The sequence below is a fragment of the Hemitrygon akajei genome, chromosome 11 (genome assembly GCF_048418815.1).
Source record: "Hemitrygon akajei chromosome 11, sHemAka1.3, whole genome shotgun sequence".
Classification (NCBI taxonomy): domain Eukaryota; kingdom Metazoa; phylum Chordata; class Chondrichthyes; order Myliobatiformes; family Dasyatidae; genus Hemitrygon; species Hemitrygon akajei.
The window spans coordinates 41273001-41299584 of NC_133134.1; the positions used below are offsets into that span (position 1 = coordinate 41273001).

Sequence of the window (26584 nt, forward strand, 5' to 3'; positions counted from 1 at the left end):
GGCCAAAGTGCAAGTGTGGATTTCAGTCTAAATGGATGGCAGATGTTTGTTTGAATACACCAGTTATCATGTGTTAAGGAAAGTAAAGTTTGCCACCTGCTCCATGGACTGCTCAGGTCATAGTTGCAATTGAACCATAAAGTTTGCACTGCACAATAACAAACTGGTGTTCAGTCAGAATTGCTTGACAATGTTCTTCAAACCTGCACAGTATAACCCATCACCTGCTTCCTATCTTCATCTCCAGTGGTTCTGCCTGATTTGCTGAGTTCCTCAGCATTCTGTGGGTGTTGCACTTGATTCCCAAAGTTTTTTTCAATCCTTTCTAAAAGCCAAAATGACATCAGTTGGTCAACATCTGTCTGTGCTCACCCTCCTGTCAGCCTCCACCGGAATCCGATATCCAGAGGTTTGGCGTATTGTGAGCAGTTTTGGGCCCTATACCTAAGAAAGGATGGGCTGGCATGGGAATGGATTGAGAAGAGGTTTACAAGAATGATCCTGAGAATAAAAGGGTAACACATGAGTTTGATGGCTCTGGGCCTGTACTCGCTGCAGTTTAGAAGAATGAGGGGGGATGTCATTGAAACCTACCAAATATTGAAAGGCCCGGATAGAGTGGACATGGAGAGGATGTTTCCAATAGCAGAAGACTCTAGGACTAGAGAAATCCAGCCTCAAAATAGAAGAATGTCCCTTTAGAACAGAGATGAGGCTGGTGAATTTGTGGAATTATTTGCCACAGATAACCGTGGAGGCCAAGTCAATGAGTATATTTACTGTAAAGCAAAGGTTTATAGGTTCTTGATTAAAAAGGGAATCAAAAGTTATGGGGGGATGGCAAGAGAGTGGGGTTGAGAGGGAAGATAGATCAGCCATAAGCAAATGATAGAATGGACTCAGGGCAAAATGGCCAAATTCTTCTCCTATTCCTTATGGTCTAATGGCTTCTCAAAGATAATCAAATTCATTGTCTAACTTCCATGGGTTAGGTGCATCATGGAAACTTGTCTTCCTTATCCAGTTTGCTGCATTTCCTCAATTATGTAGATGTACTAAAATGTCCAATCGAATGACCAGACTGGTTCCCGTGTACAGCTCCCTAGTTACCAAGTGCCCTTTAGTCAATCACTGTTATTCATATGTGAGACATCATTATCACTAAAAACACAGGGTAATCAATGCCATAGTGGACTGCCACTACTACTGGGTTAGGGTTAACTTATGTACATAAAAGTAATTTATCCCTGAAAAATTTTAAGAAGAAAAGAATGACAGAATAATTTGCTATAAGTGCAGTACGCATTTTGTGCGGATAAATAGGAGCTTAATCATCAGTGAGGAGCTTGTACTATTTCTATTCTTGTTAACCTATCTACCCTCAAGAGTCTGTTCTTATTAATAAGCTTTTCTAGCAGTCACAGTCCAAGGATAAGAGGAAAGCCATTTAACGCTGGAATGGGGAGAAACTTCTTCTTCCATAGAGGGGTGAACCTATGGAATTCTCTGCTGCAGAAAGTGATTGAGGCCAAATTGCTCAAGAGGGAGTCAGGACATTTTAGTTAGGACAAGAGTGATCAAGGGATTTGGGGGGAAAGCTGGAACAGAGTATTGAATCTGGACAATCATACTGAATAGTCATGCAGGGTATAGGTCCTCTATTGCTCCTATATTCCTATGATTAAAAAAAAACTCAAGAAACCCAATTATGTAATCTTTCTTTGGAAGTGTTGATTGAAGCTCTGTAAGGAATATTCCATATTACTCTTGACCGGATTAGATTTAATTTTGAGGAAGCATCCCCTTGTTCTGCACTCTCTACTATACATCCAGGCGAGTGAAGTCTGGAATTTGGCAAGCCACCTCTGACAGTAACCTAACATTCTCGTATCTTTCCTGCCCGCCCCCATGCACAGGACCTTAATCAATCTCTTCAAGTGGAGTGGAGAGTGCAAACAAACCTGCATTCAAGGGGTTGAAAAATGTACAACAACGACATCAACAAAGAAGATCCGAGCATGAGGAATTGCCTGTTTAGATATTGAGTACCCCTTCATCATGGGGAAGAGAACTTTGTGAAAGGACCGGAATGAAGGTATTTATGTTTTAGCAGACAAAGGATGAAAACAACAAAGGCAAAGTACACACACAGAGAATTGGGACCCAGATATGAAGAAGTTTCCCAACACATTGAAATGAAATTGGAAAACCCCAGATTGAATTTGAATGACGGCGACTGACACTATTCTTCTTATCAGCAAAACATGAATCAAGAGGTACCGTAAGTGAAAGTGTGCATTAGAGAAGCTCAGGCTACCACACAGTGCAGAGTTGATGAACAGCAGCTAGGCACCGTGGAGCAGATACCACTTGTACTTCATGTATTAAACACGCACAAGAAGTTTTTTTGCACATGTTGCAATGTGATAGCAACAATTTCCGTTGGAAGTGCCACCCATTGAGAGCTTTGTTCAACGCTCACTCCAGTGATGTTGGCTTTTCTTCCAGCATCATTTATGCACTTGCACCCAACTCTCATTTCTGTCTTGCCGCAGAAATTGGAGCAATAGTGTGATCTTAATTCCTAGCACAACATAGAGTAAGTCATGGACAATATGAATGAAAAGATCTTGACTGGGACATCGATGAGTTGCTGTCCGTCTGTTTCTGTTAAAGAGTTCAATTTTTGTGAAATGTGTGTCATGGTGCTTATTGCAAACTTGAGGTCATGTACATAACAGATATAGTTCAATAGTTCAATCATTCCATTTAATATTAGAGAATGTATACTATATACAACCTGAAATTCTTGTTCTTCACGGACATCCACAGAAACAGAGGAGTGCCCAAAGAATGAATGACAGTATAAACATTAGAACAAGGCCCCCCCCACTTCCACCTCCCACACACAAGCAGTAGCTGAGCACTGACCTTCCCCCTCCCCCAGTTACTTCAACAAAAAGCATCAGCATACTCCACCTATTAAGCAAGCAATAGCCAAGCCCCCGAGAAAGACCATGATCTTCAGAACAACAAAGACGAATCCTTCGCCCAACAATTGGATATGCCACGGGCTCTCTCTATCCCTCATAAGGGGAGAGGGAGGTGTCTCTGAGGTGTCACTCTACGAGAGGGGAGACATAGACAAAACAGCTCGCTGATTTAAAGTGTTAGAGTCTGCCATGTCTCTGTTTTCTGTTCTGAGACGAGAATCAGCAACCAGTGAGAGAGGAAGAGAGAGGCGATCTGAGTACAGAGGCCCGACAGCTGACCTGCTATTCCCGATATTCTGTTTTCTCCTGCGACGCTTCACTCAGCGGTACCAGCATAGAATTGGCTCAACCTCAGGGCCGTGAAGCCTCAGAACTTTGAAGGCGCACTCCAGGGTGTCAATAAAAAAATGGCCGGTCGGTGAGCCCCCAGCAGCGGGAACCATCGTCATAAAGAACAGAAGTTTGAGTGCAGGGCTAGGTCAGGGTCTTCGACAGAACCCCATCCACCTTAAAAAGGAAAAAGAGAGACACTAAAGGTAGAAATAAGCTGTTTCTGCAGAGGAGCTCGAAGAAGTCGCTGTCTAGCGCTGTCTATGTTGTGTTTTCTGGCTAAATGGCGAGGCATGTGTGACACAGGTCTCTATAAAGATGATTATAATGGAGTTTGGGGTGGGGTTGCCCTACGCCTACAGAGTTCACATGTCTGCATTTTCCCGTGTGACCTTTTTACGCCACTACACTGTCAAAACCATGGATCGAGTTCACGTAGTCTGTAACCTGTGCTCGATGAATCCAAGTAGCAGCTGCAATCTCTACAGGCATCTGTGAGAGTCACAATTTAATGCATCAGCCACTGATTTTTATTTAAAGGTAGATTTCTTAATTTTTGTATTTTTTGTATGTCCCTCATCTGGTGTAAGCATCGGTTTAGTGGAGCAAATATGAGTAAAATCCCATTTTATGTGGAAAATCTACAATGAGACCCAATGATTTTTCCTCAAAATGCACTTTTGAAATAATAAGCTTATTTACATTATTATCCAAAAATCGATGCACAGGCAATGGTGCAAGTTATACCACATCTGAGTACGATGCTAATAACTCATTCTCAGTTTCAGGTAGTGTCTTTAAAGTTGTGTCATATATTAAACAAAAACTCTCAACCAACTGTTTTGTACATGTCTCAAATGGTAATCAGAGATGTGGCTATCATTTACTGAGCATTTTAGCCAGGATTTTATGGATACAATTTACAGTCCATTGGCTCTTTGGTACTGCCATCCACTAAAGCAAGTAACAAAGATAAATCTATTAACGAAACATCCTTTATTGAGTGTCGTCAACAGCAGTGTCTGCTACAGCAGTATATCAAAAGCTGTATCACGAAACACACAGTTATTAAGGGCATATATTCATGCATACTGCACACACAAAATTCTGCAGGACCTCAACAGGTCAGGCAGCATCAATGGAAATGAATAAAGAGTCAGCATTTTGGGCCGAGACTCTTCATTAGGGATTGTTGAGGGTCCAGTCACAACGGCCGGTCCTAATAAAGGATTGTGGCCTGAAATGTTGACTCCATTCCTTTGTATAGATGCTGCCTGACCTGCTGAGTTCCTGCAGCATTTTGAGCGTGTTACTCTGGATTTCAGCATCCGTAAAATCCCTTGTGCTTATTACATACTGGACAACCATTATAAATATTTATTGAAATTTGTAAGCACAGAAAATAACTGTTAAACAAAATGCCAAGGTTTGCTGGCCTAAGGCTTATTTTCAGTTGCTAACCAGCCCACTAAACCAGTAACATTGCGGGTGAGAAGCCGAGGCTGCGGTTTTGGAACGGAGAGCTGCACTGGCAGCAACAGCACACTGCAGCAGCATTTAAAGAGGTAAGTCATTTATTTAAGTAATAATCAATGCAGGGCTGGCTCCTGATTGTCACTTTCCTTCCAGTCCTTTATTTGTCACTTGCTGACTCTTCATTGCACAAAGCTCTGCCATCCAGCCAGAAGGCCCCTGCCGTTACTTACATGATGACTGGGTTCCCTCTCCTACTTTGGCTCTCTGCCTATCAACCTTCTTAAAACATTCTCCTCCTCACACTAAGTTCCCAGCAAATTATTTTTTTTCTGAAACCTCCTCCAGCCATACAATTCTTCAAGAAGTATGCATGACTTCAATCCATATGTAAACACCCCCTTCCTCCATTCCACCATTAATTATTGTACCTTCTGCCATCAGGGACAGAATCCTGGACAATCTTCCCTAAACTCCAGTTTTGTAGAATTCTTATTTAATGTTCTTGACACATGTCCATGATCAGAGCTTCTTGGTATCAGTGTTGTACAACACATCTTGAGATATGTATAAAATGCAACTTATCATAAATATGTTGAAAATACCGTATGTCAGCAGTCTCTATTTTAGACCATAAAATCACGAGCAGAATTCGGCCATTTGGTCCAGCAAGTCTTTTCTGCCATTTCATCATTGCTGACCCAATATTCCTCTCAACCCCAATCTCATGCCTTCTCCCTGTATCCCTTCATGCCCTGACTAATCAAGAATCTATCAACCTCTGCCTTAAATATCCACTTGGCCTCCACAGCTGCCTGTGGCAAAGAATTCCACAGATTCAACACTCTCTGGCTAAAGAAATTCCTCCTCATCTCCATTCTAAAAGGTTGGCCCTCTATCCTGAGGCTGTGACCGCTGGTCTTAAACTCTCCCACCATAAGAAACATCCTCTCCACATTCACTCCACTGAGGCCTTTCAGCATTCAATAGGTTTCAATGAGGTCACCCCTCATTCTTCTGTATTCCAGTGAATACAGGTCCAGAGCCATCAAACGCTCTTCATATGACAAGCCATTCAATCCTGGAATCATTTTCGTGAACATTCTTTGAACCTTCTCCAATTTCAGCACATCCCTTCTAAGATAAAGGGACCAAAACTGCTCACAATACTCCAAGTGAGGGCTCACCAGTGCCTTATTAAGTCTCAACATTATATCCTTGCTTTTACATCTAGTCCTCTTGAAATGTATGCTAACATTGCATTTTCCTACCTTACCACAGACTCAACCTGCAAATGAACCTTTAGGGAATCCTGCACAAGGACTCCCAAGTCCCTATGCACCTCAACATTTTGTATTTTCATTCCACTTAGAAAATAGTCAATCCTTTCATTTCTTCTACCAAAGTGCATGATTAAACATTTCCTAACACTATATTCCATCTGCCATTTCTTTTACCATTTTCCTAATCTGTATGTCCTTCTGTAGCCTCTCTACTTCCTCAAAACTACCAGCCACTCTACATATCTTCTGCAAACTTTGCAACAAAGCCATCGATTCCATCATCCAAATCATTGACATATAATGTAAAACGAATCAGTCCCAACACAGCCCTCTGTGGAACACCACTGGTCACCGGCAACCAGCCAGAAAAGGCTCCATTTATTCCCACTCTCTGCCTCCTACAAATCAGCCACTGGCTTATCCATGCTAGAATCTTTCCTGTAATACCATGGGCTTGTAGCTTGTTAAACAGTCTCATGTGTGGCACCTTTTCAAAGGCCTTCTGAAAATCCAAGTGCACAGTATCAACTGATTCTCTTTTGTCTGTCCTACTTGTTATTTATTCAAAGAAATTTTATGTTATGGTGTTAGTAAGGAAACCTCAAAAACATTACTTAATGTATTTAAACTCCTCAATGACACAATGATCACAATCAATGGTATGTTCTGTGTCAGTTTCATTCTTCCATCAATGCCGAATGGAGCTGCCAACTTTTTGTCCTGAGAATGATCAGAACTTGATACTGGAACAGCCTTTCATCAAATCTTGGCTCTATGTTGACCCTATTGGCATACAGAGCCATTTTACAAACATCTTTCACAAGAACAGCCCTAAGCTTCAAAAGGGAAAGGGCTGATGTTCTTCCCGTACATGCAGGCAAATGCATAAGATTCCTAAAGAGCCTGTTTTTGGAGTGGTATGTTTTTGTTTCCTTGATGTTGTGCACCTATGCATAAGCTCACCAAGTTACAGGTGAACTGACGCCACTGCCTGACCCCCTTTCCATGCACCCCATGCAGAAAATGTACCTCCATATTAGACTTGATGAAATTAAGTTGGCTTCTCGGTTCAGTAGCTGAGAGAGGGAATTTTTGGTAGACATTCTACAAATAACCAAGCTTTAGAAAAAGAAAGCATAAAATGAATGTTTTTCTGTTTTTATAGCTTCTTTCCTGTCTGTTACAGATCAATTTAAAACCATCAACTCTCTGCCAACCCATCAGGCACAGCAAGCTCCCATAAATAGCAAGATGATCTTTTCTTATTAGTCATATTGGTTGAGAGATACATTTTAACCAGAACATTAAAATACTTCTGCATTTCTTTGATAGTGAGGCGGGCTATTTTACAATAAACTTATTAGACTGAAAGAACCGAGATTTAATGTTCGAAGTACAAAGTACAAAATAAGTTTATTATCAAAGTACATACATGTCACCATATACAACGCTGAGATCAATTTTTTTTGCAGGCGTTCCCAATAAATCCAATAACCATAATAGAATCAATGAAAGACTGCACCAACAGGGTAGAGTACAAACAACAACAAACTGCAAATACAAAAAGAAATAATAATAATAAATAAACAATAAAGACCAAGACCATGAGATCAATTGAGTCCGTACGTTGAGGGAACAGTTCAGTGATAGGACCAGTGAAGTTGAGTGAAGTTATCCCCTCTGGTTCAAGAGCCTGATGTTTCAGGAGTAATAACCATTCCTGAGCCTGTTGACATGAGTCCTGAGGCTCTCGTACCTTCTCCTCGATGGCAGCAGTGAGAAGAGAGCATGACCTGGGTGTTGGGGGTCCCTGATGTTGGACGCTGCCTTCTTGCATCAACATTCCATGCAGGTATGGTCAGCAGTGGGGAGGGCTCTAGCTACGTTGAATTAGGCCATATCCACTACTCTTTGCAGCGACAGTATCTGACATTAACATCTATAAATGTGTAGCAGGTTGACACTGATGAGTCATCTGGATTATATGATCAAATGTCTGTATTAGGAAAAGGAGCTGTCTGGATTCCCCAACCTGGCTGCTATTTAGGAATATCTCTAGGTAACTGTGAAGTTCCGTAACTGAATATCCTGCCTTGCAGCTTCATGAATGACTAAAGATTACTTCAGCACATTACAAGATAATACCTGGCATTCTTCAGCCTTCACCATGCTACTACCACCTGGAGAAATGGTGAGGGGTTTTACCCTGAGGTCATTATATTTATGATCAGAAATTTTTCCAATGTTGAGTGAAGGCAGCTGAAGGAAGTGAACTGGAACAAATTATGTCCAGGATTGGCTCAAATGTCTGCTGAGAAATATAAGGGGATGAAATTAATTTTGCTCTCCAGTGGTGAGCAATAGTTGTGCACGTCAAGACCGGCTGCTGGCCAACTACAATATTCAGGTTTAGATGTGAGCACACTCGTGTTTATATTCTTCCCACAGCCTGGGCGTTTCCACTAATGGCTTCTCTCTCGGCATCTGCATGGTACTGGTGCTTTCCCCCTCGTCTCCCCTCCAGCATTTCCCCCACCCCCTCATTCCTACCTCCTCCATATCTCCTCTTCTTTTTGGGTCTCAGTAATATCATCTGCAAACACAGCATCAGCTTCCCAGATGAACTTCTGACAACGACTTCATGGACTCTGGCACTGAGAGTTAATAAAACCCAGGGCATCACCCCAATTGAACACAGACACAAGAGGTGCTGCAGATGCTGGAAATCTGAAGCAAAACACACAATGTGCTGGAGGAGATTAGCAGGTCAGGCTGAACCCATGGATGGGAATAAACAATCAATGTTTGGGGCCGAGACCCTTCATCCACTGTCCTGATGAAAAGTCTCGGCCGAAACATCGACTGTTCATTTCCATCCATTGGTGCTACCTGACCTGCTGAGTTCCTTGTGCTTATTACAGCAATTGAACAGGCCTGATATGCATAAGAATATGGCACGCCTGCCTTTATAGACCAAGGCATTGGGATGTCAATGTCACACCTGCACAAAACATTGATCAGGGTACAACTGGGGTGTCGTGTACTCTTCTAGTTGCTACGTTACAGGAAGATGTGGTAGCATTAGACAGACTGCAGAAGATTCATCGGGATGTTTCTTTGTACAGGTATTTGATTAGGAGATTACTGAAAGAATAAGGACCGAATGAGGGCAGATGGCATTAACATCGATAGGCATCGTGGTCAGCAGGAAAGGCTGGGCGGAACAGATGACGGCACAGTGTTATTAGAGAAGATCACAAAACGGGTGATGTTAATAGAGATTAATTGAATTAGAATGGAGGAGTGGGGAGAGGATTGGAGTTGTTGGTATGGTTGGTATTTCATTTGGAGTTTGAGGAGAGTCAGTACGTCACCAAAGACACTTGCAAATTTCTACAGATGTACCATGTCAAATATTCTAACTGGCTGCATCACCATCTGGGACGGGGGGTGGGGTGGGGGGCGTCGGGGTGGGGGTGCACTGCAGGGGATCAAAATAAGTTGCAGAAAGTTGTAAACTCAGTCGGCTCCATCGTGGGCACAAGTCTCCTCAACAGCCAGGGCACCTCCAAGGAGCGAAAGCTCAAAAAGGAGGCATCCATTGTGAAGGACCCCATCACCCAGTCCATGCCCTCTTCTCATTGCTACCATCAGGGAGGAGGTACAGGAGCCTGAAGATGCACACTCAGTGATTCAGGAATGGATTCTCCTCCGCCATCAGATTTCTGAATGGACATTGAACCCATGAACACTACCTCACCACTTTTTTTCCCTCTCTTTTTGCACTGCTTATTTAATTTAACCATATATAAGCTCTGATTTCAAACCTCCGCTGCCTTGCGGCCATACCCACTTACGGGAAAGGCTTTGGAGGAGAAATCCAGAGCTGGAGTCCCTAAGGCAGTCCGATGTTACCTTCAACCTCGTTCTGGCAACTCCTGCGACGTCACTGGTGCCAAATTGTATCGGCTCTTGCCCTTCCCTTGGACAACATCGGTGTCGTGGAGAGGGGAGACTTGCAGCTTGGGCAACTGCTGGTCTCCTATACAACCCTGCCCAGGCCTGCGCCCTGGAGAAAATCCAGGCACAGATCCATGGTCTTGCGAGACTAACGGATGCCATCAATCAAATACCCCTTACTGTAATTTACATTTGCTGTTGTTATGTATTGCAATCTAGTGCTGCCATATAACAATTTTCATGACATATGCCAGTGATAGTAAATCAAATTCTGATTCTGGTATAAGTCAGGAAGAGGAATAGAGCGAATGGTGGGGTTTCATTTGGGGAGAGGATGGAGGGGGCTAAGGTAAGGTCTATGGTGAAAATATCAACATAAATCAGGCACACAGTCAAGGAACTAAAGGACATTGACTTTGAGCGAAAGGTTTGTGGGAGTGAACACCAGTAAAAATATTCAAAGCAGAAGCTAGTTGAAAGGAAGTGAGTATTTGGGGCTCCACGATAGCAGGTCGGAGAGGTCTGCATCCCTTTAATTATTGCCAGTGCATCTCTCTGCCTCTCTGTTGTGGCCTCCTTCACCGTGGAAACCTTAGTTGTTCATGTGCGTCAGCAATATCAAAATACGTTACTCAGTGTTTGGCATTAATTTATATGCCTGGTGGTCCATGTGTGTGTATCTGACAGTGAGGTTTTTGCCAAGATTCTAGCAGGGGACACACAGAAAATTATGTTCCATGGAACAGAACTTTCAGGATCTTTATTAACTGAGCCCAGCAGCTTCAAATCACGTCAGTGGGGATAAAGTTAGTAGGATGGTGTCAATTCATGACATCCAGTTAAAACAACTTAGTAGTTTTCTGGAAGCTTGTGTGGTTTTAATGAGCCAATATATTTTCCAACCAAAAAAGTGGATGAATGTAAATATGTTTTAAACAGACATTTCTGGATTTATCAGATTGTGACTATAAGACACTTGAAAGCAATCTACAAAATATGTTGTCTGAAAGGTATCTTGATAAAAATGGAAAGCAACTTTGGGCAAGCACACAAACCAGTTTCTCTTGGAGACATAGTAGAACAAGCTCCACTGGGGGACTGTTCTTTTTCAACAGAAAATTATAATTCTCACAATATTTCAGTCTTTGTAATAGATTCTGTTAATCAGCGTGTGGCATCAGCAGAGGGTCCTGGCAAAACTCGAGAAGGAACTGTAACAATAAGATCATCTGGGAACATCGAGGAGCTGCCTTACATACATTGTACATTGGTATTACAAACTTACATTCCAATTTTAAGTATTAAATAGAAATTGAGGAAAACATACCTCGAGAATAGGGGAAACTGAACTGTGAAGCTGGTGAAGTAAGTTTGTTCTTCTGAACTTGGAGTTTGGATACATTTTCGGACATCAGAACAACCCGCTTGTGCAATACCAAACTAAACGATGTCAAACATTGAACTTTGGCTGGAGAAACAGTCCATTCTATATTACTAACATCCTCACCCTATTCAATAAGAAGGACAGTGCACAGACAATGCCAGGTAAATTCGTGCATTAGTAGTAGATTCTCAATTTGGTTTCAAATGAATTATGCAGGAGCAGCAAGAAAAAGCTGAAAGCATTACTTGCTTGTTAGAACTTTGCAAACACAGTCTGTGTTTGTCCTTTCATCTCTACTATTGCAGCTGCTTCACACACCAATCAATGCCTGTTCTCCTGAAGGCACAAACACACTTTTGTTTTAAGATGACGTGGCTTAGATCAGTATGAAGATCTATCAAAGATTTAGTAAAGGAATCAGCCTTTTTTTTGCTAAGGTATTGGAAGCTGGCAGTAGAAAAAAAAAGAACAGATTGGGAGTAAAACTTATTAATTCATTCATCAAATATTATTGTAATTATTATTATTATTATTATTATTATTATTGACTTTAGTGGAACCGAATTTCAGAAGTGGAGTAGAATTCAGCATGGCCACAAAATGGTACATTTATTTCGAATGACTGGAATTGAAATTCTGCCCATATGTAATTCTAAGAGTCTTTCTGATCGATGATTTGAATGCCACATTTCACCGCGTAAACCAATTGTATTGTGCATGCCAATAGAAGAATTTGCAACCTTGGAAGATCCACATCAGAAAAAGAAGAATCCTTGTATGACCAGATCGCTCCTTAACTCTGTAATCTCTTCCTTCACTATGGTACTATTAGACCAAAGGAAGGAGCTGATTAAGTTTGGTGGATGAGGTGGGATGGGAAAGGAGCAAGTAAAAGCATATGTGTAACACTACGTGTGTGTGGGAGGCACGGGCATATCTAGGCATGTGCATGTATGATATAAAAGAGACAAGGCGAGGGGGAGGTGAGGCAGAGGAGGATGGGAATGAGGGAGGGGGATGGGGAGGGAAGAGGGAGGATGTGTGTGTGTGTGTGTGTGAGTGAGTGAGAGAGAGAGAGAGCCATCCACCTGCGGAGTGTCTCCAGCCTTTCTGTTCTACCTCCTTGACCAGGTTTTGGCAAGTTAATATCTCTTTATGTGACTCCTGTGAAATGAACTATTTTATTTTTGTTGAGATACAGCCTGTGCCTTCAAGCTGTATCGCCCAGCAATCCCACCAATTAACCCAAGCCTAATCACAGGACAACTTACAATGACCAATTAACCTACTAACCGGTAAATCTTTGAACTGCGGGAGGAAAGCAGAGCACCCAGAGGAAACCCACGTAGTCACGGGGAGAACGTGCAAACTCCTTACAGGCAGCAGTGGGAATTGAACCTGGGTCACCTGTACTGTTAAGTATTGTGCTAACCGTTATGCTTTTGTGACGCCCCTGTTATTAAAAATTATAATATTGTACTGTGTTAAAGGTATTCTGTAAATTTGAGGTGTTTCAGTTGTCTTCAGAGTTCTACATCCTGTCAAGAGGCACCGAGACTCGCCTTAGTTAAAATGTTGGATGTGAATAAAAGAGTCTATACATGGAATGAGTGTGAGAAAGGCAAATAATCTTGAACCACAGTGGAATGTATTGAAGAGACACCATGTTCTTTATGAATGATCAAGCTGTGGGCTCCATGGATTTATTCATTTATAACAAGTCTTTTAAATTAGCAATACTTCTGAAATTCACAGCTTCATTCAAAGAAGACAGCAATGATTAAAAGGAAAAAAAGAAAAGCACTGTAAAGAGAGAAAACAACCTGTGATCTAGCTCAGATCATTAGCCAAAGAAACCCAACCCTGATGCAATGCCTGGACTCATTCAGTAACTGGCCAGAAAGCCCCAGATTGCCAGGCTGTGACATTCTTTCTGTATTATTAGATCATTGCTCATCTCTAAACATTAATTAATGTAGCTACCTTAGTCCCATGACTGTCAATGTCATTTCCCAATGCAAATGTTAATCTTGAAAATTCTGTTTGACTCAGCATCCACAGCAGGTCGAACCTCTCACTGCCTCTTCTACAGAGGATGCTGGGCTCCAATTTTTAAGATTTGACCTATGAAAGAAGATCATAGTTGGGAGCTTAACATCCAAGGACATTTAAAAGACTCTTAGATATGCACATGGATAAATACAAATGGAGGGCTATGGGTTATGAGGCAGGGAAGAGCTAGACTGAGCGTGGACCAGGTTCATATAGATCGGCACAACATCATGGGCCGAAGAGCCCATTAATGTGCTGTATCATTCTATGTTCTGAACCAGAATACATTCTGTTCCTTTGCTACGTTCGGTCTTTCTTCCAATTCTCACTCAATATGAAGGATTGAGGGAAAGGTTAATCAGGAGAAAGTTTTGTTGTCCATGTATGCCCTGATGTGACAAGACTTCAAAGGGTTTGAGGAATTGGTGCAGGGGCGAGGGTTTCAGATTTCTGGATTATTGGGATCTCTTCTGGGGAAGAAAAGGACAGATAACACCGGAACTCGAGGGGAACCAACTTCTATGTGGACAGGTTTGCTAGAGTTGTTGGGGGGGATGGTGGGGAGGGGTGAAGAGTTTAAACTAATTTGCCAGGGGCATGTGAACCAGGGCAATAGGGCAGAGCATAGCACAGTTTCTATATACAGGTAGATGCAATGTGTAGTTTAGAAAGGGATAAGAATTTGAAATTAAAAAGTTGATGAATACAGTACTGAAGATGTTATATTTGAATGCACACAGTATACAAAATAAGGTAGATGATCTTTAATGCAGTTAGAGATTAGCAGGTAGGACATTGTGGGTATCATTGAGTCATGGCTGAAGGAAGATCACAGTTGGGAACTTCATGTTCAGGGATACGCATTGTATTGAAAGGACTGGCAGGTAGGTAGAGGAAGTGGGGTGGCTCTGTTGGTAAAAAATGAAATTAAATCCCTAGAAAGAAGAGCCATAGGATCAGAAGAGAGGGAGAAACTAAGATCAGATATATCAGTATTACAGTGCAGTAAAGGGGCATGAGAGAGGAGTTGGCCGAAGTTGATTGGAAGCGTACACTAAGAGGGATGATTTGCTTCACCGTGGAAGTCACCAGCAGTATGCCAAAAATTCAAGCGTGTCAGGGGGCAGATGTGAGTGTAGTTGCTCTTACCAAGGAGAAAGATTTTGGGAAACTGCAAGATCTGAAGGCAGATCAGTCACCTGGACCAGATGGACTACACCCCAGTGTTCTGAAGGAGGTAGCTGAAGAAACTGTGCAGGCGTTAGTAGAGATCTTTCACGAATCACTAGATGTCTCATGGTCTTATGGTCTTTTGGCTTAAATTTAGTGGATTTAATTTCCTTCGGCCCATGCCTCAGTCTGGCATAGCCTCTGGTTGACCTGTCATGGTAAGAAGACAGGGCATGTCTGGGAGTTATGATTGGTAAGTCTGGTATGTTATTTGCCAACTTGGATTCTATGAGAATGACTGTCAGGAACTTTCTTGACTAATCTGTGGAAGATCTCTCGTGATTTAAATACCAGTCCCTATGCATTAGTAAGGGTGACTGGACTGTAGGAAGAGCATTACAGGCAGCTGCAGTAAGGAGAGAGCGTAAATAGAAGAGATGTAGAAGGAATGTATTCTGTACAAAACTGATTGCAGTTGGGGTTCATCATCCCAGCATCACATTTATTGTGCAAAAAGAGCAAATCATCCAGTTAAGATGGTGCTAGCAAATGCCAAAAAGCAAAGAAATATGACTAAAAACATTACTAAAATATCTTTTCTGAGGTAAATTGTGTTAAGTTATTGCCACAAACAGTGAAGAGGTGAGCGATGACGAGGCAAGTTCGGGGCATGAGCCAAGATGGTGTGCTGCAGCTGGAGTTCCAATGCCTGTACCGCTGGCCCGGGAGTGAGGCTGGATCGTTCTGGGCACCGAGAGAAGAAGTGGGGGCCTGGGCTGAGGATATTCAGTGCCTGTACAAGGGGCCCGGCTGCAAGGTTGGATAGCCCTGGGAGCCGATTTTGCTCATTCTCCTCCATGGTCATCTCCATGGCATGAGGCTATGACGACTGGCCCCAGATGCTATGCTCTGTGCCCGCTAATATGATGAACAGATCACCGAGGCCTTGAACCTATTCCGGGCTGTTCCAGGAATTAGATCGGAGGAATCAATTTTGGTTCGGAATGCTGTTGTTCACTTCAATTGTTCGCATGACTTTCATTTTTTTTTCTTTCTCTCTTGTATCGAGTGTTGGTCTTCTATTTTTATTCTTTTATTTAATTGGGTTCTTTCAGGTTGCTTGCTTTGTGGCTACCTGTGAGCAAGCAACTCTCAAGGTTGTATAATTTACACATTTTTTGATAATAAATGTACTTGAATCTTGAACCTGGCATGCCAAGCATCTGAACTGGTTGACTGGGTAACCAATCACCACACACACAACCATTAACCAGCGGTACAGCTGTAATGAAGTTCAATACTTCTCAAGAACTCTTTAAAACTTCTTCTCCATATTATTTTTATTTGCACAGTTTGTCCTTTGCACATTGGTGTTTGTCAGTTTTTGCTTATGTATTGTATTGTAATTCTATTGTACTTCATTTTTCCTGTAAATGTTTGAAAGAAAATGAATCTCAGGGTAGTGTCTGGTAACATATACATACTTTGATAATAGATTTACTTTGAACTTCACATTGAACATTGAACTTTGAAATACTTCGATGCGACAGCCAGTATACTCGAACAGGGTCAGCAGACCGTCACTGTGAAAATAGAAGGTAAATCCTTTCTTTCCCTACCAGAAAAGAGGGAGTTAAAAATCAACAGACTGATTGAGAATGTGTACCCTGAATTTTAAAACGCTGTAGACACAGCTGTTTATTGTGAAACCCCTTTAAAAAAGCAATTTAATTTGTAGTTTCCAATATCATATGATAGGAAGCCAGTTTTAGTCAATCCCTTTATTTTTCAGCTTGCTTTTGCAAGATAATAGAATCAGCTTTGTGTTGCATTAGATGACGTCATCCTTCAGACATGAAATGGAGCTGTCACGAGAGTGCTCCAGCCTGCAAGTTGACAGCAATGAGGTAGGAGTGACATTTAATTTGATGAAATGAAATTGTATTACCTCGTCCATTTGTCACTTCTAATTGGTTCTCGTACACTTCATAATGTTCCAGCAAGCTTCCTTCTCATTTCATTATCTTGCCTGTGCTCTTACTTCCTTAGATTTCATCTCCGAACAGCTTCTGCATTTGCAATGGAGAGACTAAATGGCCTGGACTTTCCCCCCACTTTAGCTCAGACGCTTAGTGTTTGGTTTTTAACATTATTTTAAGAAAGGTTTTAGCACGTTTATATTTTGGAACATCTGACATTTAATATTCTTGTCAATATTTAGTCCTCCAAGATGACCATGAACTTGGAGGCTTGTGTGCCTCGATGATCCGGAGAGCTATGTTGGCTGGAGTCAGGACTTTATGCTTTGGCTCTTGGGAGGGTCATCCATGCCAAGCAGGTCAAAGGTTAGAGGCCAGACTAAGAGTTGTCCACAGGTCCTCCAGGTTTTGGGGAGTTCAGCTCAGGGCTAACAACCCCGACAGGTAAAACAAAATTGTTATGGAAACAGCAATGGGGAATCCTCCTACATCTGAGTGCCCACCCAGGACTTACACGACTGACAATAGTGAAAACTGAGGAAGCTACTGACACAGTGAAGGAAGCCCTGAACTCCACCAGAGTTGGAGGACCTTCATCGCTACCCTAAACGCCAGCAGCGCACCAGGAAATCAGTACTTAGTGGGATCGAAAGATGTTGCCATGGGAAAGCAACTTGATTATTGTGGCAACAAATCTGTTTCAATCTGTCCTGATGAAGGATCTTGGCCCGAAACAACAGCTGTTTAGTCCTTTCACTGGATGCTGCATGACATGCTGAGTCCCTCCAACATTTTGTGTGTGTTACTCTGTTTTCGCTTGGTGCTGGGTGATTGCCTGGTATAAAACTTTGCAAGTAAACTGAAGTTCAAATGAGAACAGTACATGGGCTTTTTATTTCTTAGATGGCAAGCAATTGAATTACTCTTGTGGCTTAATAATGCACATGCACTGGTTGCTATGACAATAGACAGAAAAGCCACAAACGTCAAAGGATTGCAACAGTCATTAAGACAATTAGTTTCAATCAACCTTCATCAATTAACAGTGTTTGTAGGCCAGTACAGTGATGAGATCATTTCCTGTAGAACCAAAATTGTGATTGTAATATGACAATTAAGCTGCAAGTAAATCTAGTTTTTCCAACATTGCTCTGTGTTTATTATCAGGAAAAGAATGCACAGAAGTACAGAAACAAATCTCACAAATTCAACAGCACTGTTGGGTTCCTATTAACCCCTTTAGCACTGTAGGTTTGAATTGTTTTTTTAAATATCCTAAACTGAATAAATTTCAACCTGAAGAAATTCCACTCACCAGGCATTAGCTTACTGGAGCAAAACAACTATTATATACTTCTTTGAAATACAACTGGCTTTGGAATATGTAATATGTTTGTTGTTGGTGTTTTTATTGGAGCCACTAGGTGTCGCTGGCGTTCTTTCCCAGTGTAAGCCAGGAAGAAGTATTGAAAAATACTGGAGTCACAGGAGACTGAAGATGCTGGAAACTGGCCAGAAGAAAAGATAAACCAGAGGGAGAAATAGCAGGCCACACAACATCTGTGAAAGCAAAGGGATGATTGACAATTTGGATCAAAATCTTTTTATCAGTCCTGATGCAAGTTCTTGACCCAAAACATCCCTTTGCCTTTACAGATGTTGCTTAAAGTGTTGAGTCCTTCCACCAGTTTACTTTTCGCTCATTAAGAAAATATTGCCATTTTGAACAGAATGAACATTAACAAAGGGACAATGTTTCTCTACAAAAACCTGCCTCCATCTTCACATAAACCTCCATTGACCCCACTTTTCCATTCCATCATACATTAACAAAAGTAAATAACATCAATAAAGTTTATTCAAACATGAAAAGTTCTCCAACACGTTTCACTCAATAAGAATACAACACCATGAAGGTGCCTATTGGTATAGAGGCTGAAAGAATTACTGATACAATTCTTCTATTTGCATAGAAACTATGGATTTGATTGCAAGGCCAGGAGATCCTGTCAGGTAAGCAGGGATCATAGGGAGAAAAAACACCAAGACACTTTTTAATGGTCGCATAATATACTGATAGTACTGTGGCTGTCTGATCTCAATCATTTTGTCCACAACAGATACAGACTTGAAGCTTAGAAACCCAGTGAGTTCCAGACACACAAGTTCTTTTCCAAACACAAGCGATTGCATATTACAGATGCTTCTCAATAAGAACATTTTATTCGTCTTTTGTCCTGTTAGCACTGTCTCTCACAGCAAGGAGGAGGCGCCCAAAAAAACCCAAATAGATTGTGTCAATTTCTTAACAAGGTTGCCAAGAAAAATTTTACATAAATCAGAAAAAGGGTTGCCTCTGAACTTCTGTGGATTTAATACTCCCTAGAAAAATAGTGAGTAACACTTCGTTCAAATTCCCACTTTCTTAATTATTCAAATCTGAAGTAAAACTACAAAAGGATCTCTGAAAACATGAAAACAAAGCAAAACGATTATTAGATTTGTAGGAAAGTTCTATAGGGTTGAAGATAATTAATTGAATATAATTACATTTTTGGTTGATGCATTCAAGCAGTTTGGAAACCAATCGGCAAGATATAGTCATCCAGAGAAGTTCTTGCTCATTCTGACACAAATTCAAGAGGCCAGGAATTGGGAAGTGTCAGCAGGTAGCAAAGGGTGTAATAACAACATGATGTACAAATGAATTTGAATGTCTGGAAATAAGAATATGTAATAGATTCTGTTCTACTTGATGTTGTAATGTATACCTTGTAGACTGTAAAGCAAATTCAAATAAAAGTAAACTGTGTGACCTACTTTGGTTACAAGCTTTGGTCATCTCTAGAAACGTTAAGGTATAACTTGCGTATTTCATCAGTCATAGAGCCAAACTGATATTCTGCCTAGTACCATCGAACCACACCTGGACCGTCGCCCTCCATGCCGTTCCCATTCATGTATTTATCCAAACCTCTCTTAAATTTCTTCTCATTGTTGCATAAAACTAAAATGAAAATCAGCTGGTGCAATTTGGATTCAGAACACTGGCTTCACAATTAGCCTGAAGAATGCAAAACCGAGGCATAAACTGACTGCTGGGAAAATGCATGTGGAAATACTGATTGTTAGTGGTCAAATTGAATTGAACTTTATCAGGGAGAGAGAGAGAGAGAGAGCCCGTGGTATATCGAATTATCAGATGAACAATTAATTTTTGTGGAACTGCAGATCGTGGTCTTTCTTGGAGGCTTTGCAATTGCTTGTTTGGTGGGTGAAGGCTGATGCTTTTTGCTGAAGTAAATGGGGGTGGGGGAGGTTTGTTACTTTGCTGCTGCTTGTGTGTGGGGGGGAGTAGGGAGGCTTTGGGGTTCTAACATTTTTACTGTCACTCATTCTTTGGGGCACTCTTCAGTTTTTGTGGATGTCTGCGAAGAATAAAAAAATTCAGGTTGTATATTGTATACATTCGCTGATATTAAATGGAACTACTGAACTATTGAATATGTAAGTGTTTTCTTTCAGAGGCCTTTAGTGGTTTGCCATTAGACTGAAGGGTCACCAATCTTTGCAAGTGCAATATGGATATTAACCATTGGAAAGATTTCAATGCTGCCTTTGCATCGCACTTAATTTTAAATGGCAGGGCAAAGTCAATGATCCCAAAACACTTGGGGTTGGTGACAATAGCAACATGGAGCTCTGATGCTCAGCTCTCATGAACTGGACATTTTGTTAGTACTGGTGTGGAGACAAAGTGTGAAAGACAAAGGATTGGAAACGTGAGAAGTCTCACCAGGAAGGGTACCAGGGACATGGGCATCTGAGACCTGCAAGAGGCATAATAGGAGCATTTTATTGACTGGGGTATATATCCGGGTGTTCTATGCAGCCTAGTATCTACTCAGTAGCAAAGCAGCATAAGCATCAACAACCATCTCCTCTAAACTCCCCCTTTTGTTAATACTTCATAATAAAGTACAAGGCACACTTATTCTAAAGACAGCAACAATCACTCACTACTACTAACTAATAAACGTAACTCGAATTACCTCAGTAGTAGAATCAGCTAGAATACCACTACTAAGTTTTTCAAATGTCAAATAAATATTGATGCTAGTATCACAGAAGATTAATCTAATGTTTTCTGCCTGTGTTAGTTTTAAGTGTATCTACGAATAATTTAACAACGAGAAGAAAAAGTCATTTTGGCTTCATCTCCAGTAAAACTGAACATCCAGGCCCAGGCAGTAGATGGATTCTCTGTCCCCTTAAATATTTCAAAGGGTACAGGAGAATGGGGTTGAGAGGGATAGTAAATCAGCCATGATGGAATGGCGGAGCAGACTGGATGGGCCGAATGGCCTAATTCTGCTCCTATGTGCTACAGTGACTTTGCTGTGGTGATCACTACGTGCTTAGTCAAGGGCAAGCACTTACATTTCATGATCCAGTCACAAGTAGATGGCCTCTTTTGCTCACAATGGAACTGTATAATCAGAATTGGCGAATACTTAGCTGAAACTAAAATCAATATAACACAGTACTTCTATATTTATTGTAAACACAAATACTATTAGCTTGCAGCATAGAAAAAGGCCAATTGGCACAAGTGGTCTATGCTGGTGTTCATGCTCTGCAAGAGCATACTTCACTTCACTCTATTGCATTCACATTTCCCTCATGTAACCCTCAAATGCCCCAATGCCATTTTCCCCCATACGTAAAATCTGAAACCCATATCAACACTAGTATGTTAAATGTCACTCCAATTCTGGCACTATATATTATGTCTTTTACCTCAAGGCACAAGGCAAGATGACACACAACAAGATTTGACACAGAATAGTAACCCCCCCCCATGTACTAACAATTTTAAAGGGGGTACAAATTTATCTTGGTCATTGGCGCCATTAAAGTTAATGGAGTTAAACACAAGTGAGGGAGGACAGTAGGCGGCTGGTACTTCCGCACCCATTTGAAAATGCAACCAATGATTATACCAAGGCCCCTCCAGTGGTCTCCTTACACAAGGCAATTGTTGCTGTGAGGAGCCCCCCTTGTGCAATGCAGCACTATCTAAGGGACAAAATCTCTTACTCATTATGACACAGAAAGAGGCCATTTAGTCCATCAGGCCCATAATAGGCTCCTGGCAGAGCAATCCCATCATTCCCATCCAAGTCCCTTCTTATTTCCCAGGATTCCTGCAACTTGCTCCCACCAACTATGCTTTGATTCTTTCTGTCACTTTCCTACATGCAGAGGTGAATCTACCAACATGTTTGGGATGTGAGAGAACACCAAAACACCGAAGGAACACTCATCTGGCCACAGGGTGAATGAGCAAACTCCATACAGACAACGTCTGGGGTCAGGACTGATCCCAGCTTACTGGTTCTGGAGCTGTAAGGGAGCATCACTGACTGGTGTAGTCTTAATTTATCTTTCTCACAGCATAAGCTGCATTTTCTTTCATGCATGCATTTAGCTTCAATGAAAGAAGGTAGGACTTTAATGTGACGTTGTGGTCTTCAAAGCTTACTAACCTGGGACCGAACTCCTTGAGGATGAATTGTCTTTAAAAGTCTTTAAATAAGTATATTTAATGGGCTGAGAAAGAATGACAGGTATTCCTCCTGTTTCATATGGGGGTATACCCCATCATTCATTGAATAATGAAGCATTAAAACTTGTATGTTTACTGTTACCAGGTAAGAGTTTAGCTACACTGTAAAGGAAAATGAACAATGGGAGTCTCACTATGTCCATAATCATGATTGGCAATCTCCACTCAGATATTATAGAACAAAATAAAACCATATGTAAATGCATCTGATGAATATACAGAGCTTAATTTTGGTGATTTTTTTTTTAGAAATACTGTGCAAATATACTAACACAGTCATCAAAAAATCACAATGGATCAAAAGACTTGCTGTTTAAGCCAATTAACCTCCTATGGAAAATACCATCGAATATTATATCGCAAAATTACAACTTTCTCTCTCACTTCTTCCAGGCTAGTCACAAAAGCTGCATTCAGTTACCAAGAAGAAGAGTTCTTCCATAGGTGGACATACAAACTGTAAAATAATTGATGCTTACAGACAAAAAAGATGGTAAAGTGGTAACAATCAGGCACTCTAAGATAAAGTTTTAGGATGCTGAAAAGACTATCCGTGATTTCAATGAGTGACCTTTCTTCCTGAGGCATCTTCAAACTCTTCTTGTCCTCGCTGAAGATCCCATCTAATGCTAGAGGACAAGCACACCCGAAACGAAGTTCCAGACAGATTGGGGAAAGCAGTCTATGTGTCTGAGATGGCACGCAACAAGCAATGTTTCTGTAGGATGAATTAAATACCCCGTAGTATTTCTTCATTTACCCTGCAAGGGAAAATAACGACACCTTAATTCACACCAGTCACAGGAGAATCCTTGCACATAAATTATTATAATTTCTTTCTGGTTGAATCTACACATCATTTTCATTATGGACAATTCCATCATTTACTGAATACACAATAAGATATCATGGCATAGTTTTAATAAATGAAGGGATGGTCATATATCTTTTTAGGTTATGCTCAGTCAGAAATACAATATGGAAGGTAGCCATTTAGCATATCGTGCCAGTCTTGGACATTCCTAAAGCTTTCTAATAGAATATGGAAGAGTTCGGCACTGGAACAGGCCCACAATCCCTGTGCTATTATGCCAACCATTTAAATGTATCCCTTATCCTCTTCCAAATTTTTCTTCACATTTTGATCAAATTACCTTTTGAAAGTAAGAGTTGAATTTGCATCTAAATATCAGATGAACAAACACACATCTAGTAGCTGGGACAGTACATGTGGAACTTCCCAGCACAAAAAAAGTTTAATTTTTTTTAAATCAATAAAAAAAAGATTGAGAATGAAAATGAAACTTTCCAACACACACCCTGATTTAGAAAGAATTCTGTACCTGTTGTTTGTAGACACACTATTTAAATTGTCACTGTTTTATCTATAAAACAGTTTGGCATATGTCTTGCTCTGCCTTGTGTTCAACTTATTAGCTTGTTATTTAAACGGCATATGTCTTTGGGTATTGAGTTTAACGGGTAGTACAATAGATTCATTAAAGACCCCTGAGTAAATACATTATGATTTTGATAATCAAGAATCATAACATCAGGAAAGGAGTCGAGTATCTTACAACTAGCTGACATGATGCTATCTGATGATGGCGGTTTAGATATCCAATATGGAGAATGTGGGTGGGCAGAGATGATTTTTAAACAGGAGGTCTTGTGATAAAACCTCCTGAAAGGCATTCAAAACAGATTGACAACTCTCAGGAGAGTGTTGGCGCGTGGCCTAGTGGATAAGGCATCAGTCTAGCGATCTGAAGGTCACTAGTTCGAGCATCAGCTGAGGCAGCGTGTTTGTGTCCTTGAGCAAGGCACTTAACAACACATTGCTCTGCGATGACACCGGTGCCAAGCTGCTTGGGTCCTAGTGCCCTTCCCTTGGACAACATCGGTGGCGTGGAGAGGGGAGACTTGCAGCATGGGCAACTGCCGGTCTCCCGTACAACCCTGCCCAGGCCTGCGCCCTGGAAACCTTCCAAGGCGCAAATCCATGGTCTCTCGAGACTAACAGATACCTATTTCTCAGGAGAATGGAGCTGCCCACCAGCACCTTCAGGGGAGAAGGAGTGGGAGAGAGAGAAAGGATTTCAGAGACATTTCTCTTCAGAGAATATGATTTTGCATATCTGGATGGACTATGGGAAGACACACTGAATAATTGATAAAAGTATATTGTTTGTTGAAGTGACATAACAGATAATTTTAAGTTAGTAAAGTTCTAAATCATGAATATTTTAGAATGGTTTTGCACTAATCTCTGAAATCTAAAGACATAAAAGCACAAAATGAAATGGAACAGAAGGCAGAGAGGCATTGTGCTGGTGTCGGCTCTTTATAAGAACAATCCAATGTGTCTGACTCTCCCTCCCTTTCCCCAATGGTGCTGCAAATCTTATCTTTCATGAATTCCTCTAATTCCCCCTGGCATGTTATGAGTTAATTTGCTTCTGCACCGTAACAGGCAGTGAACACCAGATTGTAACACCTCACTGTGTCACTGCTTTTCCTCATGCCATCTCTGCTTCGTTGGACAACTATCCTAATGCTGTGGGAAGTAGTTTCTGCTAATTGACTTTTCCAAAGTCTTTCATAGTTTTGAACCTAGATAGCTACATTTATTGTGGTCAATGCTGAATCTCAGATTAGGACTGAAACTGGCCTGAGTGATATGAAGACCATAAGACCTTAGGACATAGGAGAAGAATTAAGCCATTCAGCCCATCAAGTCTGCTCTGCCATTTGATCATGGCTGATTTATTTTCCTAAGCAACTCCATTCTCCTACCTCCTCCCCACAAACTTTGATGCTCTTTCTAATTAAAAACTTGTCAACCTCCGTTTTCAGTATGACTTGGCTTCCACAACCATCTGTGGCAGTGAATCCCACAGGTTTACCACCCTCTGGCTAAAGCGATCCCTCCCCATCTCTGTTCACCACAGATTGCTTGATAGCACCAGTGATTACCGATCGGGGTTCGATTTCCACCATTGTCTGCAAGGAGCCCACGTGCTCCCTTTGTTGGCAGCAAACACTGCTCTCCCTTACTTTGCCTTAAATGTTATGTAAGAACAAATCAACATAATTAGCATGAACATAAACCTTGTGGAAACAGTGAACTGGAGGGTTTTTTGCATTCAGTCTCGTGGCTCAACTGGAAAGTCTTAATCAGAGGTCGGAAGACCAAGTATTGAGCTGATCAGTGAAACCCAAGAAATAACTGAGCAGGAAAGCACAAAGTCAGACACCAAGGCTGCAAAAGCTCATGTTGCACAGGAAGTGACATTGCAAAAGCCTCTCCAAGGTGGAGGGGATCAGCTTGGTTTGGGCTGGGTAAGGACTTCAAAGCTTTATAGCCAATAATATTAAAGAAGAGAATGAAAGTTTCCTCTGATACATAAAGTGTAAAAGAGAGGTGAGAGTAGATATCAGATGGCTGGAAAATGATGCTGGAGAGGTAGTAATGGGGGGACAAGGAAATGGTTGCATCAGTCTTCACTGTGGAAGACACTAGCAGTATGCGAGAAGTTTGAGAGTGTAAAGGGACAGAAGTGGGTGAAATTGCCATAACTAGAGTGAAATTTCTTGGGAAACTGAAAGGTCTGAAGGCAGATAAGTCACCTGGACCAGACAGTATACATCTAGGGTTATGAAAGAGGAGGCTGAAGAGATTGTGGCGGCATTAGTAATGATCTTTCAAGAATCAGTTGACTCTGGCATGGTTCTGGTGGAATGAAAAACCACAATTGTCACTCCACTCTTCAAGAAGGGAGAGAGGCAGAAGAAAGGAAATTATAGGCCAGTTAGTCTGACCTCGATGTCTGGGAAGATGTTGGAGTCAATTGTAAAGGATGTGGTTTCAGGGTACTTAGAAGCACATAATAAAATAGGCCATAGTCAGCATGGTTTCCTTAAGGGAAAATCTTGCTTGATAAAACGGTTGAAATTCTTTGAAGAAATAACAAGCAGGACAGACAAAAGAGAATCTGTGGATATTATGTATGTAGATTTTCAGAAACCTTTGACAAGGTGCTACACATGAGGCTGCTAAACAAGTTAATAGCCCATGATATTACTGGAGAGATATTAGCATGGATAGCACACTGTCTGATTGGCAGGAGGCAAGAAGTGGGAATGAAGGAAGCACTTTCTGGTTGGCAGCCAGTGACCAGTGCTGTTCTACAGGGAATTGTGTTGGGACTGCTTCTTTTAAGCGGTCAATTACTTGGATGACAGAATTGATGGTTTTGTGGCCAAGTTTGCAGACAATACGAAGATAGGTGGAGGGGCAAATAGTTTTAAGGAAGTAGAGAGGCTACAAA

General features: G+C 41.3%; 2 protein-coding genes and 1 long non-coding RNA gene across 9 annotated transcripts in view; 2 read left to right on the forward strand and 1 right to left on the reverse strand.

The window, feature by feature from the left end:
• Positions 1 to 4208, forward strand: part of LOC140735520 (putative sodium-coupled neutral amino acid transporter 10) — a 260330-nt gene extending 256122 nt beyond the window's left edge. For both annotated transcript variants that reach the window (XM_073060693.1, XM_073060692.1), the window contains one exon: positions 1917 to 4208. In XM_073060693.1, coding sequence (XP_072916794.1) covers positions 1917 to 1924 — 8 coding nt within the window. In that variant the 3' untranslated portion in view covers positions 1925 to 4208. The remainder of the gene's footprint in view (positions 1 to 1916) is intronic.
• Positions 4209 to 16171: 11963 nt separating this feature from the next.
• On the forward strand, positions 16172 to 19895 carry LOC140735522 (uncharacterized). Its single transcript, XR_012100765.1, has 3 exons — positions 16172 to 16243; positions 16481 to 16552; positions 16695 to 19895. It is a non-coding gene; the product is annotated as an uncharacterized lncRNA (long non-coding RNA).
• A 1397-nt stretch (positions 19896 to 21292) lies between these two features.
• slc29a4a (solute carrier family 29 member 4a) overlaps positions 21293 to 26584 on the reverse strand; it is a 229853-nt gene continuing 224561 nt past the window's right edge. For all 6 annotated transcript variants that reach the window (XM_073060696.1, XM_073060695.1, XM_073060697.1 and 3 more), the window contains one exon: positions 21293 to 23014. Coding sequence is in view for 1 of the 6 variants with exons in the window: in XM_073060699.1 (XP_072916800.1) it covers positions 23010 to 23014 (5 nt within the window). In the remaining 5 variants the exon portion in view is untranslated. The remainder of the gene's footprint in view (positions 23015 to 26584) is intronic.